Raw genomic sequence first — 23421 nt, forward strand, 5'->3', positions numbered from 1 at the left:
GGCTACCTTGCTGCCTCAAGTTAGTGAGACACGACCTCCCCTTCACAAAACCATGCTGCATCTCACTAATACGTCCATTTGCTTCCAAATGGGAGTAGATCCTGTCTTGAAGAATCCTCTCCAATTATTTCCCTACCACTGCGTAAGGTTCACCGGCCTGTAATTACTTGGATTATCCTTGCTACCCTTCTTAAACAAAGGAATAACATTGGCTGTTCTCCAGTCCACTGGGACATCACATGTTGCCGGTGAAGAAACAAAGATTTCTGTCCAGACGTCAGCAATTTCCTCCCTTGCCTCCCTCAGTATTCCGGAGTACATCCCATCAGGGCCTGGGGACTTGTCTATCTAATGCATTTCAAGCCGCCTAACACATCCTCCTTTTTGATCTCAATGTGACCCAGTCTATTTACACACCCTTCCCCAGACTCATCATCCACCAAGTCTTTCTCTTTGGTGAATACTGATGCAAAATACTCATTTAGTACCTCACCCATTTCCTCTGGTTCCGCACATAGATTCCCTCCCCTGTCCTTGAGTGGGCCAACCCTCTCCCTGGCTACCCTCTTGCTTTTTATATACGTGTACAAAGCTTTGCGATTTTCCTTAATCCTGTTTGCCAATCACTTTTTGTAGACCTTTTTAACCCTCCTGACTCCTTGCTTAAGTTCCTTACTATTTTCCTTATATTCTTACAACACCAGGTTAAAGTCCAACAGGTTTGTTTCGATGTCACTAGCTTTCGGAGCGCTGCTCCTTCCTCAGGTGAATGCAGAGGTCTCCATTCACCTGAGGAAGGAGCAGTGCTCCGAAAGCTAGTGACATCGAAACAAACCTGTTGGACTTTAACCTGGTGTTGTAAGACTTCATACTGTGCTCACCCCAGTCCAACGCCGGCATCGCCACATCATTCCTTATATTCCACACAGGCTTCGTCTGTTCCCAGCCTTCTAGCCCTGACAAATGCCTCCTTTATTTTAGATGGGTCCGTATTTGTCCAATGTGTGCAGGAGGGTTTCCTGACACAGTATGTAGATAGGCCAACGAGAGGCGAGGCCATATTGGATTTGGTACTGGATAATGAACCAGGACAGGTGTTAGATTTGGAGGTAGGTGAGCACTTTGGTGATAGTGACCACAATTCGATTACGTTTACTTTAGTGATGGAAAGGGATAGATATATACCGTGGGCAAGAGTTAGATCTGGGGGAAAGGCAATTATGATGCGATGAGGCAAGACTTAGGATGCATCGGATGGAGAGGAAAACTGCAGGGGATGGGCACAATGGAAATGTGGAGCTTGTTCAAGGAACAGCTACTGCGTGACCTTGATAAGTCTGTACCTGTCAGGCAGGGAGGAGGTGGTCGAGCAAGAGAACCGTGGTTTACTAAAGCAGTCGAAACACTTGTCAAGAGGAAGAAGGAGACTTGTGTAAAGATGAGACTTGAAGGTTCAGTTAGGGCGCTCGAGAGTTACAAGTTAGCTAGGAAGGACCTAAAGAGAGAGCTAAGAAGAGCCAGGAGGGGACATGAGAAGTCTTTGGCAGGTAGGATCAAGGATAACCCTAAAGCTTTCTATAGATATGTCAGGAATAAACGAATGACTAGGGTAAGAGTAGTGCCAGTCAAGGACAGTAGTGGGAAGTTGGAGAGGTGCTAAATGAATATTTTTCGTCAGTATTCACACAGGAAAAAGACAATGTTGTCGAGGAGAATACGGAGATTCAGGCTACTAGACTAGAAGGGCTTGAGGTTCATAAGGAGGAGGTGTTAGCAATTCTGGAAAGTGTGAAAATGGATAAATCCCCTGGGCTGGATGGGATTTATCCTAGGATTCTCTGGGAAGCTAGGGAGGAGATTGCTGAGCCTTTGGCTTTGATTTTTAAGTCATCTTTGTCTACAGGAATAGTGCCAGAAGACTGGAGGATAGCAAATGTTGTCCCCTTGTTCAAGAAGGGGAGTAGAGACAATCCCAGTAACTATAGACCAGTGAGCCTTACTTCTGTTGTGGGCAAAATCTTGGAAAGGTTTATAAGAGATAGGATGTATAATCATCTGGAAAGGAATAATTTGATTAGAGATAGTCAACATGGTTTTGTGAAGGGTAGGTCGTGCCTCACAAACCTCATAGAGTTCTTTGAGAAGGTGACCAAACAGGTGGATGAGGGTAAAGCAGTTGATGTGGTGTATATGGATTTCAGCAAAGCGTTTGATAAGGTTCCCCATGGTAGGCTGCTGCAGAAAATACGGAGGCATGGGATTCAGGGTGATTTAGCAGTTTGATCAAAAATTGGCTAGCTGGAAGAAGACAAAGGGTGGTGGTTGATGGGAAATGTTCAGCCTGGAGTTCAGTTACTGGTGGTGTACCACAAGGATCTGTTTTGGGGCCACTGCTGTTTGTCATTTTTATAAATGACCTGGAGGAGGGCGTAGAAGGATGGGTGAGTAAATTTGCAGATGACACTAAAGTCGGTGGAGTTGTGGACAGTGCGGAAGGATGTTACATGTTACAGAGGGACATAGATAAGCTGCAGCGCTGGGCTGAGAGGTGGCAAATGGAGTTTAATGCAGAAAAGTGTGAGGTGATGCATTTTGGAAGGAATAACAGGAAGACAAGAGTACTGAGCTAATGGTAAGATTCTTGGCAGTGTGGATGAGCAGAGAGATCTCGGTGTCCATGTACATAGATCCCTGAAAGTTGCCACCCAGGTTGAGAGGGTTGTTAAGAAGGCGTACGATGTGTTAGCTTTTATTGGTAGAGGGATTGAGTTTCGGAGCCATGAGGTCATGTTGCAGCTGTACAAAACTCTGGTGCGGCTGCATTTGGAGTATTGCGTGCAATTCTGGTCGCCGCATTATAGGAAGGATGTGGAAGCATTGGAAAGGGCGCAGGGGAGATTTACCAGAATGTTGCCTGGTATGGAGGGAAGATCTTATGAGGAAAGGCTGAGGGACTTGTTTTCGTTAGAGAGAAGGAGGTTAAGAGGTGACTTAATTGAGGCATACAAGATGATCAGAGGATTGGATAGGGTGGACAGTGAGAGCCTTTTTCCTCGGATGGTGATGTCTAGCACGAGGGGACGTACCTTTAAATTGAGGGGAGATAGATATAAGACAGATGTCAGAGGTAGGTTCTTTACTCAGAGAGTAGTACGGGCGTGGAATACCCTACCTGCAACAGTAGTGGACTCGCCAACACTAAGGGCATTCAAATGGTCATTGGATAGACATATGGACAATAAGGGAATAGTGTAGATGGGCTTTAGAGTGGTTTCACAGGTCAGCGCAACATCGAGGGCCGAAGGGCCTGTACTGCGCTGTTATGTTCTATGTTTTTCTTTTGGACTAGCCTCACCATATCTCTCGTCATCCAAGATTCCCGAAACTTGCCATACTTATCCTTTTTCCTCACAGGGACATGCCGGTCTGAATTCCTATCTACTGACATTTGAAAGCCTCCCACATGCCAGATGTAGATTTGCCCTCAAACATCCTCCCCCAATCGAAATGGTTCAGTTCCTGCCGAATTTGTTTACGACTGCTCTTATCTTTATCTAACATTATCTTAAAACTTACTGAATTATGGTCACTGTTCACGAAATGCTCCCCTACTGAAAATCCTCCAACCTGACTGGGCTCATTCCCCAATACCAGGTCCAGTACAGCCCCTTCCCTAGTTGGACTGTGTACATAATGTTTCAAGAAACTCTCCTGGATGCTCCTTACAAACTCTGCCCCGTCCAAGCCCCTAGCACTAAGTGAGTCTCCATATTGGGGAAGTTAAAATCACCCACCACAACTGTTACTTTGACACCTTGCCAAAATCTGCCTACACGTCTTCTCCTCTGTCTCCCGCTTGCTGTTGGGAGGCCTGCAGTAAACTCCCAACATTGTGACTGCCCCCTTACTATTCCTGAATTCTACCCATACAGCCTCGCTGCCCTCTGAGATGTCTTCTGCCAGTACATAGAACATAGAACAATACAGCGCAGTACAGGCCCTTCGGCCCACGATGTTGCACCGAAACAAAAGCCATCTAACCTACACTATGCCATTATCATCCATATGTTTATCCAATAAACTTTTAAATGCCCTCAATGTTGGCGAGTTCACTACTGTAGCAGGTAGGGCATTCCACGGCCTCACTACTCTTTGCGTAAAGAACCTACCTCTGACCTCTGTCCTGTATCTATTACCCCTCAGTTTAAAGTTATGTCCCCTCGTGCCAGCCATATCCATCCGCGGGAGAAGGCTCTCACTGTCCACCCTATCTAACCCCCTGATCATTTTGTATGCCTCTATTAAGTCTCCTCTTAACCTTCTTCTCTCCAACGAAAACAACCTCAAGTCCATCAGCCTTTCCTCATAAGATTTTCCCTCCATACCAGGCAACATCCTGGTAAATCTCCTCTGCACCCGCTCCAAAGCCTCCACGTCCTTCCTATAATGCGGTGACCAGAACTGTACGCAATACTCCAAATGCGGCCGTACCAGAGTTCTGTACAGCTGCAACATGACCTCCCGACTCCGGAACTCAATCCCTCTACCAATAAAGGCCAACACTCCATAGGCCTTCTTCACAACCCTATCAACCTGGGTGGCAACTTTCAGGGATCTATGTACATGGACACCTAGATCCCTCTGCTCATCCACACTTTCAAGAACTTTACCATTAGCCAAATATTCCGCATTCCTGTTATTCCTTCCAAAGTGAATCACCTCACACTTCTCTACATTAAACTCCATTTGCCACCTCTCAGCCCAGCTCTGCAGCTTATCTATATCCCTCTGTAACCTGCTACATCCTTCCACACTATCGACAACACCACCGACTTTAGTATCGTCTGCAAATTTACTCACCCACCCTTCTGCGCCTTCCTCTAGGTCATTGATAAAAATGACAAACAGCAACGGCCCCAGAACAGATCCTTGTGGTACTCCACTTGTGACTACTCCATTCTGAACATTTCCCATCAACCACCACCCTCTGTCTTCTTTCAGCTAGCCAATTTCTGATCCACATCTCTAAATCACCCTCAATCCCCAGCCTCCGTATTTTTTGCAATAGCCTACCGTGGGGAACCTTATCAAACGCTTTGCTGAAATCCATATACACCACATCAACTGCTCTACCCTCGTCTACCTGTTCAGTCACCTTCTCAAAGAACTCAATAAGGTTTGTGAGGCATGACCTACCCTTCACAAAGCCATGCTGACTATCCCTGATCATATTATTCCTATCTAGATGATTATAAATCTTGTCTCTTATAATCCCCTCCAAGACTTTACCCACTACAGACGTGAGGCTCACCGGTCTATAGTTGCTGGGGTTGTCTCTGCTCCCCTTTTTGAACAAAGGGACCACATTTGCTGTTCTCCAGTCCTCTGGCACTATTCCTGTAGCCAATGATGACATAAAAATCAAAGCCAAAGGTCCAGCAATCTCTTCCCTGGCCTCCCAGAGAATCCTAGGATAAATCCCATCAGGTCCCGGGGACTTATCTATTTTCAGCCTGTCCAGAATTGCCAACACCTCTTCCCTACGTACCTCAATGCCATCTATTCTATTAGCCTGGGGCTCAGCATTCTCCTCCACAACATTATCTTTTTCCTGAGTGAATACTGACGAAAAATATTCATTTAGTATCTCGCCTATCTCTTCAGACTCCACACACAACTTCCCATCCCTGTCCTTGACTGGTCCTACTCTTTCCCTAGTCATTCGCTTATTCCTGACATACCTATAGAAAGCTTTTGGGTTTTCCTTGATCCTTCCTGCCAAATACTTCTCATGTCCCCTCCTTGCTCGTCTTAGCTCTCTCTTTAGATCCTTCCTCGCTACCTTGTAACTATCCATCGCCCCAACCGAAACTTCACACCTCATCTTCACATAGGCCTCCTTCTTCCTCTTTTTTTAAAAATATGTTTTATTGAAATGTTTTTCCCAAACAACAATTTTTCCCCTCTTACAAAGCAAACGCAACAATAACAATACAGAAATTTTTAACAATACACAAGTAACAAAACCCCTTTATCTTTGACCTAAACTAAACTAAACCGCCCCCCCCCCTCCCCCCCTCCCCCCCCCCCTTCCCCCTGGGTTGCTGCTGCTGGTCATCTGTCTTCCCTCTAACGTTCCCCTAGGTAGTCGAGAAATGGCTGCCACCGCCTGGTGAACCCTTGAGCCGATCCTCTCAGGGCAAACTTTATCTGCTCCAGTTTAATGAACCCCGCCATATCGTTTACCCAGGCCTCCAGTCCGGGGGGTTTCGCCTCCTTCCACATGAGTAGGATCCTGCGCCGGGCTACTAGGGACGCAAAGGCCACGACATCGGCCTCTTTCGCCTCCTTCTTCCTCTTAACAAGAGATTCCACTTCCTTGGTAAACCACGGTTCCCTCGCTCGACGCCTTCCTCTCTGTCTGACCGGTACATACTTATCAAGAACACGTAGTAGCTGATCCTTGAACAAGCCCCACTTATCCAGTGTGCCCAACACTTGCAGCCTACTTCTCCACCTTATCCCCCCCAAGTCACGTCTAATGGCATCATAATTGCCCTTCCCCCAGCTATAACTCTTGCCCTGCGGTGTATACTTATCCCTTTCTATCATTAACGTAAACGTCACCGAATTGTGGTCACTGTCCCCAAAGTGCTCTCCTACCTCCAAATCCAACACCTGGCCTGGTTCATTACCCAAAACCAAATCCAACGTGGCCTCGCCTCTTGTTGGCCTGTCAACATATTGTGTCAGGAAACCCTCCTGCACACACTGTACAAAAAACGACCCATCTATTGTACTCGAACTATATCTTTTCCAGTCAATATTTGGAAAGTTAAAGTCTCCCATAATAACTACCCTGCTACTTTCGCTCATATCCAGAATCATCTTCGCCATCCTTTCCTCTACATCCCTAGAACTATTAGGAGGCCTATAAAAAACTCCCAACAGGGTGACCTCTCCTTTCCTGTTTCTAACTTCAGCCCATACTACCTCGGAAGAAGAGTCCCCATCTAGCATCCTCTCCGCCACCGTAATACTGCTCTTGACTAGCAGCGCCACACCTCCCCCTCTTTTGCCTCCTTCTCTGAGCTTCCTGAAACACCTAAACCCCGGAACCTGCAACGTCCATTCCTGTCCCTGCTCTATCCATGTCTCCGAAATGGCCACAACATCGAAGTCCCAGGTACCAACCCATGCTGCCAGTTCCCCTACCTTGTTTCGTATACTCCTGGCATTGAAGTAGACACACTTCAAACCACCTACCTGAACACTGGCCCCCTCCTGCGACGTCAAATCTGTGCTCCTGACCTCTATACTCTCATTCTCCCTTACCCTAAAACTACAATCCAGGTTCCCATGCCCCTGCTGCATTAGTTTAAACCCCCCCAAAGAGCACTAACAAATCTCCCCCCCAGGATATTTGTGCCCCTCAGGTTCAGATGTAGACCATCCTGTCTGTAGAGGTCCCACCTTCCCCAGAAAGAGCCCCAGTTATCCAGAAATCTGAATCCCTCCCGCCTGCACCATCCCTGTAGCCACGTGTTTAAATGCTCTCTCTCCCTATTCCTCATCTCACTATCACGTGGCACGGGCAACAACCCAGAGATAACAACTCTGTTTGTTCTAGTTCTGAGCTTCCATCCTAGCTCCCTGAAAGCCTGCCTGACATCCTTGTCCCCTTTCCTACCTATGTCGTTGGTGCCAATGTGGACCACGACTTGGGGCTGCTCCCCTTCCCCCCTAAGGACCCGGAAAACACGATCCGAGACATCACGTACCCTTGCACCTGGGAGGCAACATACCAAACGTGAGTCTCTCACGCTCCCACAAAATCTCCTATCTGTGCCCCTGACTATAGAGTCTCCAATTACTAATGCTCTGCTCCTCTCCCCCCTTCCCTTCTGAGCAACAGGGACAGACTCCGTGCCAGAGGCCCGTACCCCATGGCTTACCCCTGGTAAGTCGTCCCCCCCACAAGTATCCAAAGCGGTATACTTGTTTCTCAGGGGAACGACTGCAGGGGATCCCTGCACTGACTGCTTTTTCCCAGTCCCTCTTACAGTTACCCACCTATCTCCAATCTTTGGTGTAACTAATTCCCTGAAGCTGCTATCTATGACCCCTTCTGCCTCCCGAATGATCCGAAGTTCTTCCAACTCCAGCTCCAGTTCCCTAACTCGGTCTTGGAGGAGCTGGAGATGGCAGCACTTCCTGCAGGTAAAATCAGCAGGGACACTAACTGCATCCCTCACCTCAAACATCCTGCAGGAGGAACATTGCACTCCCTTCCCTGCCATTCCTCTAACTTTCTACCAAGGTCTGGCTAACAACTAAATTAAATTTTTTATAAAAAATAATAATAATATAATATAATATGGTACTTACCTCACACCAATGGGTTTTATTATTAGGTTAGAGGAGGAGGGCGGGTGGGAGACACTACACGTGTAGTGTCTCGGGTTTCCTCGCCACCAGAATTTATTGGTGAGGGTCTTCCCAGACGTCCGCGGGTCGACTTCCTGTTCCCGCCTAAAACACTAATTTTAAAAAAGAATTCTCAGCTCCTGCTGAAATTGACTAACCAGCCAGCTCCACTCCCGCCAAAATCGACTGGCCTGCCCCTGCAAAGACAAGTGCTTTTAAAGGACAGACTTACCTCCCAGCAACCACTTACGCACTGCTCCCGCTGAAACTGACTCACCAGCTGTTCTCACGCCGAAATCGACTCAACTCGATCACAGTACAGCTGTGATATTCTCCCGAACCAGTAGCGCAACTCCGCCACCCCTTTTACATCCCCCTCTATCCCGCCTGAAACATCTATGTTCTGGGATGTTAAGCTGCCAATCCTGTCCCTCCCTCAACCAGGTCTCTGTAATGGCAACAATATCATAGTTCCAAACACTAATCCAAGCTCCAGGTTTATCTGCCTTACTTGTTACACTTCTCACATTGAAATAAATGCATTTCAATCCACCAGTCCTGCTGTGTTCAGCAACATCTCCCTGCCTGCTCTTCCTCTCAGTCTTACTGGCCCTATTCCAGAGTTTGCCCTCAGTTATTTCACCCTCCGACCTATTGCCCCTGTTCCACTCCCCCTGCCACACTCGTATAAACCCTCCGTGTGAGACCTGGTGAGAGTTTGTGCTGTTTGTTCTTGCTGAGTTTTTACCCAGTGTTGCTTACTGAGTGAATCTTTATTTGGTGGTGAATTGTGCTCGACACGGTTTGTGACACTGAGTTTCCATGTCTCACAGCTGCTGATGGTTCCAGTTTTCCCAATCGTTTAAATAATGTTATGGGCCAGGGTGTAGACAACTCCACAGTATATCATGGAGTTCCCCTGACCTATAACTGGTTATAGATTTTGGTTGTGAGGAGCACACGGACCCACTCTGCAGCTGTTATTCAACAGCGGCCTCGCACTTTTAATCAAAAACAAAGTTTATTCCACAAATTTAGTTAACATTTTAATAAACACACAGTAAACATTTTTATCAACTACAAACATTTAATACCCCACTCAGCTACAGTACTCTACATATAACTTTTGTGAGGGCATGAAGAATCCAGCACAAGTTGAAGGAAAGAAAGAAATAACATTTATTTACAATAACATACATGTACAACAGCAGCAGCAACTCCCTTGCTGCTCACTCTCCTCTCACCGGTTCTAAACTGACCAGCTTTATTTATGCAGGGAATCTGCTAATGATTTCTCCGCCCCCCTCATTGGGGAAGCTCATACTCCCAAAGGATTGTGGGATTGCCATTCATCCCCAGCCAGTGGTAAGCAGGCAGGTTATAACAATAACCCTTAATAAATTCCCCCTTTAACTGTTCCAATTCAATAACAAGGTCCCATGAACCCCTTTTCAAAGTTGTGGCCCAGCACACGGCACTCAGACCTGGTCTGGATGCTCCTGTTTTCTTTCCAAAACAGCCTGTTTGAAATTCCTTCCACAAAACAGTTACTACTTTTCAAATTATCAGATAATCTGGAAACAACTTTTAAAATGAAGATACAGAAACACTTCTTTTAAACCTGCAGAAAAATCAGTTCAAACTCAAAGCAAAAGTAAAACCAACTCCCAGAGCCACAGCCCAGCTCCACCCACATAATGACATCACTGAGGTCATGTAATGAGACAAAAACATTTCTTAAAGGGACACTCACATGACAATAGAAAACGAATCTGAAATTGGAATGTCCAGCTGGTCATGGAGTGTTCACCCCATCCTGCCCCCGAGCTGCACGTAGCCTCAGTTCATGGACTGCGCAGCTCTAATAAGCAGAGCTCCTCAATGCAGGGAGAGATCGGGGCGCCATTTAATAATAATAATCTCAAACGGCACACCGATCTCCAGGGCTGGAGTTTGTGGGAGTTGGGGGTGAGGAGCAGGGCTAGAGTGGGGGGTGGGTATGGGGGGGGTGAGGGTGGGGTAGTGTCACATTGGGGCTGGGGGTCTGCAGCAAAGTTTGGGAAAGCTCAGCGTAAGAGCAGTGATGTTCTGGCATTCTGCAGATTGTTGACCGTGTCTACGGGATTGAGAGGACACCACCCCACGGGCGGGGTGGGGGGGGGCGATTGCCCCTCGGGGGAGGGGGGATTGCTCCTTGGGGCGAGTGGTGGATCGTCCCTCTGGCGGGAGCTTGCCCCTCGGTGGTAGGTTGCCCTCAGGAGTGCCAGGATTTGTGGATTCAGCGTTTCTGATATTTGCATCTCGGTGTTTCTAAATGGGATTTTTTTTACTCTTGTATTTTTCAGTGGTCCTACGCTTTTTATTTAATTCATCTTCAGGGGAAGCAGGGGTTCCAGCTGTTCTGTAAAACCGAGGACATGAAGAGGAAGTGGATGGAGCAGTTTGAAATGGCAATGTGAGTGCTGAGGCTGCGAGTGCTGAGGCTACGAGTGCTGAGGCTGCGAGCTGCCTGAATATGACCCTGACCCTCAGTTCAAGGTTGATTGCTCTGGGCTGAACTAACTTGTGATAGCAGGTTTGAGAGATGGTTGTAAATGGGTTTATTACCTGGTTACTCACGGTAACCTGAATGTGTTTCCCTCCTCCTGAAACAACATGTGGATAATGATTGAATTAATGGGCGAAAATCTGGTGGGTGGAGTTGTGTGTTGGGAAGAGGGTGGTAACTCAATCTGGACCAAAGACGAGACTTCCGGGTGCGGCGATGACCAGCTGAGTCGCACGTTTCGGCAGCTCCCTGCGAAACGGACTTTTGGGCTCTTGATAGGAGCCCCAACGGCAATTTTAACGGCTGAAAACACCGTGCGGTAAACCAGAAGGGTGTTCCCCCTGGACACGGATGGAAAAAGGAGAGGAAAGTGGCCGGATTGCAGCGGATCCTTTGGAACAACGGCAAGGAAGGCAAGCAGAAACCAAGATGGCGTCGGAAGGTGGCAGTTTCATATGGGGCCCTGAACAACAAGAGTTTTTGAAACGCTGCGTGGAGGAGATAAAAAAGGAAATGGGGCGGCACGGTAGCATGGTGGTTAGCACAATTGCTTCACAGCTCCAGGGTCCCAGGTTCGATTCCCCGCTGGGTCACTGTCTGTGCGGAGTTTGCATGTTCTCCCCGTGTCTGCGTGGGTTTCCTCCGGGTGCTCCGGTTTCCTCCCACAGTCCAAAGATATGCAGGTTAGGTGGATTGGTCGTGCTAAATTGCCCTTAGTGTCCAAAATTGCCCTTAGTGCTGGGTGGGGTTACTGGGTTATGGGGATAGGGTGGAGGTGTGGACTTGGGTAGGGTGCTCTTTCCAAGAGCCGGTGCAGACTCGATGGGCCGAATGGCCTCCTTCTGCTCTGTAAATTCTATGAAATCTAAGTTGTTGGCCCCGATATTACAGGCGATTGAAGGGCTGAAAGAGGAACAAAAGACCCAGGAGCAGGAGCTTCGGGTCGTGAAGGCGAAAGCAGCAGAGAATGAAAACGACATACAGGGCCTGGTGGTGAAGTCGGAGATACAGGAGGCACACCAGAAACGATCTGTGGAGAGGTTGGAGGCACTGGAAAATAACGCAAGGAGGAACAACTTGAGGATTCTTGGCCTTCCTGAAGGTGTGGAGGGGGCGGACGTCGGGGCATATGTGAGCACGATGCTGCACTCGTTAATGGGAGTGGAGGCCCCGACGGGTCCGTTGGAGGTGGAGGGAGCATACCGAGTTATGGTGCGAGGACCGAGAGCAGGAGAAGCTCCCAGAGCCATAGTGGTGAGATTTCTCCGTTTTAAGGATAGAGAAATGGTCCTTAGATGGGCGAAGAAAACTCGGTGTAGTAAATGGGAGAACGCGGTGATCCGCGTCTATCAAGATTGGAGTGCGGAGGTGGCGAGAAGGAGGGCGAGCTTTAATCGGGCCAAAGCGGTACTTCACAAAAAAAAGATAAAGTTTGGAATGCTGCAACCGGCAAGACTGTGGGTCACATATCAAGGGAGGCACCACTACTTTGAGACGGCGGATGAAGCGTGGACTTTTATTGTAGAAGAAAAATTGGAATGATTGGACTACGAAAATGAACGTTTGGACAAAGTGGTGGGACGAGTGGGGGGGGGGGGGGGGCGAAGAGGGATTGTATGATTAATCCTGCGGTATGGTAACTTTTCTTTCTCCCACAGGTGGTGATGGGGGGAGGTGGGGAGGGAGAGGAGATGGGGCGTTGGCCATGGGAGGCGGGGCCGAGGGAGAGGCGCGGGCTTGGTTCCCGCGCTATGATAATTATGGCGGGAATAGAGAAGCAGGAAGGAGGGGGCGCCGCACGGGGCGAGCCGTGATCACGGGGGGAAGCCGAGGTCAGCCAGAGTTTGCTGACTTCTGGGAGCAACATGGGGGGAGTAATTACGCTAGCGGGGGGTCTAGCGGGGGGGGGGGGGGAGAGGGGGGAATTACTGGGTTGCTGCTGCTGGGGAAAGGGGGGAGTGGGTGCGGGAAAGGATGGGCGGGGGGGCATCGTCTGGGAGAAATACAGCCGCGTGGGAACTGGGCGAGAAGCTGGAAAAAGATGATGGCTAACCGGCAAGGGGGGGGGGGGTGGGAAGCCCCCCAACTCGGCTGATCACGTGGAACGTGAGGGGGCTTAACGGGCCGATAAAGAGGGCACGAGTACTCGCACACCTTAAGAAACTTAAAGCAGATGTGGTCATGTTACAGGAAACGCACCTGAAACTGATAGATCAGGTTAGGTTGCGCAAAGGATGGGTAGGGCAGGTGTTCCATTCGGGGCTGGATGCGAAAAACAGGGGGGTGGCTATATTAGTGGGGAAGCGGGTAATGTTCGAGGCAAAGACTATAGTGGCGGATAACGGGGGCAGATACGTGATGGTGAGTGGCAAACTACAGGGAGAGATGGTGGTGTTGGTAAACGTGTATGCCCCGAATTGGGACGATGCCAATTTTATGAGGCGAATGCTAGGACGCATCCCAGACCTAGAGACCGGAAAGCTGATAATGGGGGGAGACTTTAACACCGTGTTGGAACCAAGGCTGGATAGGTCGAAGTCCAGGACTGGTAGGAGGCCGGCAGCAGCCAAGGTGCTTAAGGATTTTATGGAGCAGATGGGAGGGGTGGACCCGTGGAGATTCAGTAGACCTAGGAGTAAGGAGTTCTCGTTTTTCTCCTATGTCCATAAAGTCTATTCACGCATAGATTTTTTTGTGTTGGGTAGGGCATTGATCTCGAGGGTGAGGGGAACGGAATATACGGCTATAGCCATTTCGGATCATGCCCCACACTGGGTAGACTTGGAGATAGGGGAGGAAACAAGAGGGCGTCCACCCTGGAGAATGGATATGGGACTAATGGCGGATGAGGGGGTGTGCTTAAGGGTGAGGGGATGCATTGAAAAGTACTTGGAACTCAATGACAATGGGGAGGTTCAGGTGGGAGTGGTCTGGGAGGCGTTGAAGGCGGTGGTTAGGGGGGAGCTGATATCAATAAGGACACATAAAGGGAAGCAGGAGAGTAAGGAACGGGAGCGGTTGTTGCAAGAACTTTTGAGGGTGGACAGACAGTATGTGGAAGCACCGGAGGAGGGACTGTATAGGGAAAGGCAAAGGCTGCATGTGGAATTTGACTTGCTGACCACAGGCACTGCAGAGGCACAATGGAGGAAGGCGCAGGGTGTACAGTATGAATATGGAGAGAAGGCGAGCAGATTGCTGGCACACCAATTGAGGAAAAGGGGAGCAGCGAGGGAAATAGGGGGGGTGAGAGACGAAGATGGAGAGACGGAGCGGGGAGCGGAGAGAGTGAATGAAGTGTTTAAGACATTTTATAAAAAATTGTATGAAGCTCAACCCCCGGATGGGAGGGAGAGAATGATGGAGTTTTTGGATCGGCTGGAAATTCCCAAGGTGGAAGAGCAGGAAAGGATGGGATTGGGAGCACAGATCACGGTAGAAGAAGTGGTGAAAGGAATTAGGAACATGCAGACGGGAAAGGCCCCGGGACCGGACGGATTCCCAGTTGAATTTTACAGAAAATATTTGGACTTGCTCGCCCCGCTACTGACGAGGACCTTCAACGAGGCAAAGGAAAGGGGACAACTGCCCCCGACTATGTCAGAAGCAACGATATCGCTTCTTTTAAAGAAGGAAAAGGATCCGCTACAATGCGGGTCCTACAGACCAATCTCCCTCCTCAATGTAGATGCCAAGGTCTTGGCCAAGGTAATGGCAATGAGAATAGAGGAATGTGTCCCGGGGGTGGTTCATGAGGACCAAACTGGGTTTGTGAAGGGGAGACAGCTGAACACGAACATACGGAGGTTGTTAGGGGTAATGATGATGGCCCCACCAGAGGGTGAAACGGAGATAGTAGTGGCGATGGATGCCGAGAAAGCATTTGATAGAGTGGAGTGGGATTATCTGTGGGAGGTGTTGAGGAGATTTGGGTTCGGAGAGGGGTATGTTAGATGGGTGCAGCTGTTGTATAGGGCCCCAGTGGCGAGTGTGGTCACGAATGGACGGGGATCGGCATATTTTCGGCTCCATAGAGGGACAAGGCAGGGATGTCCTCTGTCCCCATTACTGTTTGCACTGGCGATTGAGCCCCTGGCGATAGCGCTGAGAGGTTCCAAGGGATGGAGGGGAATACTTAGGGGAGGAGAAGAACACCGGGTATCTTTATATGCGGATGATCTGCTACTATATGTGGCGGATCCAGCGGAGGGGATGCCAGAAATAATGCGGATACTTGGGGAGTTTGGGGATTTTTCAGGGTATAAATTGAACATGGGAAAGAGTGAGCTGTTTGTGGTGCATCCAGGGGAGCAGAGTAGAGAAATAGAAGACCTACCGTTGAGGAAGGTAACAAGAGACTTTCGTTACTTGGGGATCCAGATAGCTAAGAATTGGGGCACATTGCACAGGCTAAATTTGACGCGGTTGGTGGAACAGATGGAAGAAGATTTCAAGAGATGGGATATGGTAGCATTGTCAATGGCAGGGAGGGTGCAGGCAGTTAAGATGGTGGTCCTCCCGAGATTCCTTTTTGTGTTTCAGTGTCTCCCGGTGGTGATCACGAAGGCTTTTTTCAAAAGGATAGAAAAGAGTATCATGGGTTTTGTTTGGGCCGGGAAGACTCCGAGAGTGAGGAAGGGATTCTTACAGCGTAGTAGGGATAGGGGGGGGCTGGCACTACCGAGCCTAAGTGAGTATTATTGGGCCGCTAATATTTCAATGGTGAGTAAGTGGATGGGAGAGGAGGAAGGAGCGGCGTGGAAGAGATTAGAGAGGGCATCCTGTAGGGGGACCAGCCTGCAGGCTATGGTGACAACCCCATTGCCGTTCTCACCAAGGAACTATACCACGAGTCCGGTGGTGGTAGCTACACTGAAGATTTGGGGACAGTGGAGACGACATAGGGGAAAGACCGGAGCACTGGGGGGGTCCCCGATAAGAAACAACCATAGGTTTGCCCCGGGGGGAATGGATGGGGGATATGGAATGTGGCAAAGAGCAGGTATAACGCAATTGAAAGATCTATTTGTGGATGGGAAGTTTGCGAGTCTGGGAGCGCTGACCGAGAAATATGGGTTGCCCCAAGGGAATGCATTCAGGTACATGCAATTGAGGGCTTTTGCGAGGCAGCAGGTGAGGGAATTCCCGCAGCTCCCGACACAAGAGGTGCAGGACAGAGTCATCTCAAAGAAATGGGTGGGGGACGGTAAGGTGTCGGATATATATAGGGAAATGAGAGACGAAGGGGAGACTATGATGGACGAACTAAAAGGGAAATGGGAAGAAGAGCTAGGGGAGGAGATTGAGGAGGGGATGTGGGCAGATGCCCTAAACAGGGTAAACTCGTCGTCCTCGTGCGCCAGGCTAAGCCTGATTCAGTTTAAGGTATTACACAGGGCACATATGACTGGAACACGGCTCAGTAAATTTTTTGGGGTGGAGGATAGGTGTGCGAGGTGCTCGAGAAGCCCAGCGAATCATACCCATATGTTTTGGTCATGCCCGGCACTACAGGGGTTTTGGATGGGGGTGACAAAGGTGCTTTCGAAAGTAGTAGGAGTCCGGGTCGAACCAAGCTGGGGGTTGGCTATATTTGGGGTTGCACAAGAGCCGGGAGTGCAGGAGGCGAGAGAGGCCGATGTTTTGGCCTTTGCGTCCCTAGTAACCCGGCGCAGAATATTGCTAATGTGGAAAGAAGCCAAGCCCCCGGGGGTGGAGACCTGGATAAATGATATGGCGGGGTTCATAAAGTTAGAGCGGATTAAGTTCGTCCTAAGGGGGTCGGCTCAAGGGTTTACTAGGCGGTGGCAACCGTTCGTCGAATATCTTGCGGAAAGATAGATAGGGGAGAACAAAGAAGGCAGCAGCAGCGGCCCAGGACTTGGGGGGGGGGGGGGATGGGGGGGGGGGTGGCCTGAGACAAGGCAGTTGCCAATTAGGGCTAGTTTTTATTTTTTGTTATTTAATATTTATTTATTTGTTGTTGTTTTTGTTTAAATCTAAAAAAGGTCATTATTATCTGTATTGTTACAATGTTGTGTAAAGGATGCACAATGTACTGTGTTGGTTGACCAAAAATTTTCAATAAAATATTATTTAAAAAAAAAAAAAAATCTGGACCAAAGACAGATCGATCAGAGAACAATATTTCCCAAAGTGACAAGCAGAGAATTGTAGGGTCCAGTAAAGAATCCCTTAAAGCTAATGGATAGGTCCAAAAAAATAATTTAAAGACATTGATTAGCACTGCTGCATCACAGCGCCAGGGTCCCGGGTTCAATTCCGGCCTCGGGTTACCGACTCTGCGGAGTCTGCACGTTCTCCCCGTGTCTGCCTGGGTTTCCTCCGGGTGCTCCGGTTTCCTCCCACAGTCCAAAGATGTGCAGGTTGGGTGGATTGGCATGATAAATTGCCCCTTAGTGTCCAACAAAGATGTGTTGGTTAGGTTAAGGGATTATTGGGATAGGGTGGGGGAGTGAGTTTGGGTGGAGTACACTTTTCAGAGGATCGGTGCAGACTCAATGGGCCGGATGGTCCTTTAGAGGATGAGAAGGGAGATTTAATAATGGGGAGATGAGGAAATGGCTGAGGAACTGAACAGGTTTTTTGGGTCGGTCTTCACAGTGGAAGACACAAATAACATGCCAGTGACTGATGGAAATGAGGCTATGACAGGTGAGGACCCTTGAGATGATTGTTATCACTAAGGAGGTAGTAATGGGCAAGCTAATGGGGCTAAAGGTAGACAAGTCTCCTGGCACTGATGGAATGCATCCCAGAGTGCTAAAAGAGATGGCTAGGGAAATTGCAAATGCACTAGTGATAATTTACCAAAATTCACTAGGCTCTGGGGTGGTCCCGGTGGATTGGAAATTAGCAAACATGACACCACTGTTTAAAAAAGGAGGTAGGCAGAAAGAGGGTAATTATAGGCCAGTGAGCTTAACTTCGGTAGTAGGGAAGATGATGGAATCTATCATCAAGGAAGAAATAGCGAGGCATCTGGATGGAAATTGTCCCATTGGGCAGACGCAGCATGGGTTCATAAAGGGCAGGTCGTGCCTAACTAATTTAGTGGAATTTTTTGAGGACATTACCAGTGCGGTAGATAACGGGGAGCCAATGGATGTGGTATATCTGGATTTCCAGAAAGCCTTTGACAAGGGGCTGCACAAAAGGTTGCTGCATAAGATAAAGATGCATGGCATTAAGGGTAAAGTAGTAGCATGGATAGAGGATTGGTTAATTAATAAAAAGCAAAGAGTGGAGATTAATGGGTGTTTCTCTGGTTGGCAATCAGTAGCTAGTGGTGTCCCTCCGGGATCAGTGTTGGGCCCACAATTGTTCACAATTTACATAGATGATTTGGAGTTGGGGACGAAGGGCAATGTGTCCAATTCTGCAGATGACACTAAGATGAGTGGTAAAGCAAAAAAGGCAGAGGATACTGGATGTCTGCAGAGGGATTTGGATAGGCTAAGTGAATGGGCTAGGGTCTGGCAGATGGAATACAATGTTGACAAATGTGAGGTTATCCATTTTGGTAGGAATAACAGCAAAAGGGATTATTATTTAAATGATAAAATATTAAAACATGCTGCTGTGCAGAGAGACCTGGGTGTGCTAGTGCATGAGTCGCAAAAAGTTGGTTTACAGATGCAACAGGTGATTAAGAAGGCAAATGGAATTTTGTCCTTCATTGCTAGAGGGCTGGAGTTTAAGACTAGGGAGGTTATGCTGCAATTGTATAAGATGTTAGTGAGGCCACACCTGGAGTATTGTGTTCAGTTTTGGTCTCCTTACTTGAGAAAGGACGTACTGGCACTGGAGGGTGTGCAGAGGAGATTCACTAGGTTAATCCCAGAGCTGAAGGGGTTGGATTACGAGGAGAGGTTGAGTAGACTGGGACTGTACTCATTGGAATGTAGAAGGATGAGGGGGGATCTTATAGAAACATATAAAATTATGAAGGGAACAGATAGGATAGATGCGGGCAGGTTGTTTCCACTGGCGGGTGAAAGCAGAACTAGGGGGCATAGCCTCAAAATAAGGGGAAGTAGATTTAGGACTGAGTTTAGGAGGAACTTCTTCACCCAAAGGGTTGTGAATCTATGGAATTCCTTGCCCAGTGAAGCAGTAGAGGCTCCTTCATTGAATGTTTTTAAGATAAAGATAGATAGTTCTTTGAAGAATAAAGGGATTAAGGGTTATGGTGTTCGGGCCGGAAAGTGGAGCTGAGTCCACAAAAGATCAGCCATGATCTCATTGAATGATGGAGCAGGCTCGAGGGGCCAGATGGCCTACTCCTGCTCCTTGTTCTTATGTTCTTACTGTTAATAAGCCTTCTGTACTTATAACACTGAGTTGTAATTCTCAAATGGTGTACTGACAATGTAATTATAGGACATATAAAACCCCAAATGTTGTTTTCTAATGACATCACGTGGACCATTTACAGTTTTACTGTTTGTCTGAGGAAGATAAATGGAATATAGTCAACTGTTGTTTGTACTACTAATTCCCTGCTTACAATTAATATATGATGCACCGATGAGTCAGTATTTTTTTAATTGTCCAGTTATTTGGGCAGCACGGTAGCACAGTGGATAGCACAGTTGCTTCACAGCTCCAGGGTCCCAGGTTTGATTCCCCGCTGGGTCACTGTCTGTGCGGAGTCTGCACATCCACCCCATGTGTGCATGGGTTTCCTCCGGGTGCTCCGGTATCCTCCCACAGTCCAAAGATGTGCGGGTTAGGTGGATTGGCCATGATAAATTGCCCTTGGTGTCCAAAAAAAAATGTTAATGGGGCTTACTGGGTTACGGGGATAGGGTAGAGACGTGGGCTTGAGTAGGGTGCTCTTTGTAAGGGCTGGTGCAGACTCGATGGGCCGAATGGCCTCCTTCTGCACTGTAAATTCTATGATTCTGCACTGTCGAGATTCTATGGTTCTGTGAAATGATATGTTGGTCTCATCTATGCGGAGTCTGCACGTTCTCCCCGTGTCTGCGTGGGTTTTCTCCGGGTGCTCCAGTTTCCTCCCGCAAGTCACAAAAGGCGTGCTGTTGGGTGAATTGGACATTCTGAATTCTCCCAGTGTACCCGAACAGGCGCCGGAATGTGGCGACTAGGGGCTTTTCACAGTAACTTCATTGCAGTGTTAATGTAAGCCTACATGTGACAATATTATTATCACAAACCAGCTGTGATATGAAGGGTAGAATTGATATTGCAACAACGGAGAGCTGGTTGGAGTCACTGTCACTGTAATGAGCTGGCTGGAGTCACTGTTACTGTAATCAGCTGGCTGGAGTCACTGTTACTGTAATCAGCTGGCTGGAGTCACTGTTACTGTAATCAGCTGGCTGGAGTCACTGTTACTGTAATCAGCTGGCTGGAGTCACTGTTACTGTAATCAGCTGGCTGGAGTCACTGTTACTGTAATCAGCTGGCTGGAGTCACTGTTACTGTAATTGCTGGGTGGAGTCACTGTTACTGTAATCAGCTGGCTGGAGTCACTTACTGTAATGAGCAGGCTGCAGTCACTGTTACTGTAATCAGCTGGCTGCAGTCACTTACTGTAATCAGCTGGCTGGAGTCACTTACTGTAATCAGCTGGCTGGAGTCACTGTTACTGTAATCAGCTGGCTGGAGTCAATTACTGTAATCAGCTGGCTGGAGTCACTTACTGTAATCAGCTGGCTGGAGTCACTTACTGTAATCAGCTGGCTGGAGTCACTGTTACTGTAATCAGCTGGCTGCAGTCACTGTTACTGTAATCAGCTGGCTGGAGTCACTGTTACTGTAATCAGCTGGCTGGAGTCACTGTTACTGTAATCAGCTGGCTGGAGTCACTTACTGTAATCAGCTGGCTGGAGTCACTGTTACTGTAATCAGCTGGCTGGAGTCACTGTTACTGTAATTGCTGGGTGGAGTCACTGTTACTGTAATCAGCTGGCTGGAGTCACTGTTACTGTAATCAGCTGGCTGGAGTCACTGTTACTGTAATCAGCTGGCTGGAGTCACTGTTACTGTAATTGCTGGGTGGAGTCACTGTTACTGTAATCAGCTGGCTGGAGTCACTTACTGTAATCAGCTGGCTGGAGTCAGTTACTGTAATTGCTGGCTGGAGTCACTGTTATTGTAATCAGCTGGCTGGAGTCACTTACTGTAATCAGCTGGCTGGAGTCACTGTTACTGTAATCAGCTGGCTGGAGTCACTTACTGTAATCAGCTGGCTGGAGTCAGTTACTGTAATTGCTGGCTGGAGTCACTGTTATTGTAATCAGCTGGCTGGAGTCACTTACTGTAATCAGCTGGCTGGAGTCACTGTTACTGTAATCAGCTGGCTGGAGTCACTTACTGTAATCAGCTGGCTGGAGTCACTGTTACTGTAATCAGCTGGCTGGAGTCACTGTTACTGTAATCAGCTGGCTGGAGTCACTGTTACTGTAATCAGCTGGCTGGAGTCAATTACTGTAATCAGCTGGCTGGAGTCACTTACTGTAATCAGCTGGCTGGAGTCACTTACTGTAATCAGCTGGCTGGAGTCACTGTTACTGTAATCAGCTGGCTGCAGTCACTGTTACTGTAATCAGCTGGCTGGAGTCACTGTTACTGTAATCAGCTGGCTGGAGTCACTGTTACTGTAATCAGCTGGCTGGAGTCACTTACTGTAATCAGCTGGCTGGAGTCACTGTTACTGTAATCAGCTGGCTGGAGTCACTGTTACTGTAATTGCTGGGTGGAGTCACTGTTACTGTAATCAGCTGGCTGGAGTCACTTACTGTAATCAGCTGGCTGGAGTCAGTTACTGTAATTGCTGGCTGGAGTCACTGTTATTGTAATCAGCTGGCTGGAGTCACTTACTGTAATCAGCTGGCTGGAGTCACTTACTGTAATCAGCTGGCTGGAGTCACTTACTGTAATCAGCTGGCTGGAGTCACTAACTGTAATCAGCTGGCTGGAGTCACTGTTACTGTAATCAGCTGGCTGCAGTCACTGTTACTGTAATCAGCTGGCTGGAGTCACTGTTACTGTAATCAGCTGGCTGGAGTCACTGTTACTGTAATCAGCTGGCTGGAGTCACTGTTACTGTAATCAGCTGGCTGGAGTCACTGTTACTGTAATTGCTGGGTGGAGTCACTGTTACTGTAATCAGCTGGCTGGAGTCACTTACTGTAATTGCTGGGTGGAGTCACTTACTGTAATCAGCTGCCTGGAGTCACTGTTACTGTAATGAGCTGGCTGCAGTCACTGTTACTGTAATGAGCTGGCTGCAGTCACTGTTACTGTAATCAGCTGGCTGGAGTCACTGTTACTGTAATGAGCCGGCTGCAGTCACTGTTACTGTAATGAGCTGGCTGCAGTCACTGTTACTGTAATCAGCTGGCTGGAGTCACTGTTACTGTAATGAGCCGGCTGCAGTCACTGTTACTGTAATGAGCTGGCTGCAGTCACTGTTACTGTAATGAGCTGGCTGGAGTCACTGTTACTGTAATGAGCTGGCGGCAGTCACTGTTACTGTAATCAGCTGGCTGGAGTCACTGTTACTGTAATGAGCCGGCTGCAGTCACTGTTACTGTAATGAGCTGGCTGCAGTCACTGTTACTGTAATGAGCTGGCTGGAGTCACTGTTACTGTAATGAGCTGGCGGCAGTCACTGTTACTGTAATCAGCTGGCTGGAGTCACTGTTACTGTAATGAGCCGGCTGCAGTCACTGTTACTGTAATCAGCTGGCTGGAGTCACTGTTACTGTAATAAGCAGGCTGCAGTCTCTGTTACTTTAATCAGCTGACTGGAGTCACTGTTACTGTAATCAGCTGACTGGAGTCACTGTTACTGTAATCAGCTGGCTGGAGTCACTGTTACTGTAATCAGCTGGCTGGAGTCACTTACTGTAATTTCATAGAATTTACAGTGCAGAAGGAGGCCATTCGGCCCATCGAGTCTGCACCGGCTCTTGGAAAGAGCACCCCACCCAAGGTCAACACCACCACCCTATTCCCATAACCCAGCAACCCAACCCAACACTAAGGGCAATTTTGGACACTAAGGGCAATTTATCATGGCCAATCCACCTAACCTGCACATCTTTGAACTGTGGGAGGAAACCGGAGCACCCGGAGGAAACCCACGCACACACTGGGAGGATGTGCAGACTCCGCACAGACAGTGACCCAAGCTGGAATCGAACCTGGGACCCTGGAGCTGTGAAGCAATTGTGCTATCCACAAGGCTACCCTGCTGCCCAATCAGCTGGCTGGAGTCACTGTTACTGTAATGAGCTGGCTGGAGTCACTTACAGTAATCAGCTGGCTGGAGTCACTGTTACTGTAATCAGCTGGCTGGAGTCACTGTTACTGTAATCAGCTGGCTGGAGTCACTGTTACTGTAATCAGCTGGCTGGAGTCACTGTTACTGTAATGAGCTGGCTGGAGTCACT

The 23421-nt window shown here is 48.4% G+C and overlaps 1 protein-coding gene across 1 annotated transcript in view; it reads left to right on the top strand.

The window, feature by feature from the left end:
• LOC140398876 (guanine nucleotide exchange factor VAV2-like) overlaps positions 1 to 23421 on the top strand; it is a 400989-nt gene that overhangs the window by 306533 nt on the left and 71035 nt on the right. The window contains 1 exon segment of the mRNA XM_072487820.1: positions 10773 to 10882. Coding sequence (XP_072343921.1) covers positions 10773 to 10882 — 110 coding nt within the window.

The sequence above is a fragment of the Scyliorhinus torazame genome, chromosome 22 (genome assembly GCF_047496885.1).
Source record: "Scyliorhinus torazame isolate Kashiwa2021f chromosome 22, sScyTor2.1, whole genome shotgun sequence".
Classification (NCBI taxonomy): Eukaryota; Metazoa; Chordata; class Chondrichthyes; order Carcharhiniformes; family Scyliorhinidae; genus Scyliorhinus; species Scyliorhinus torazame.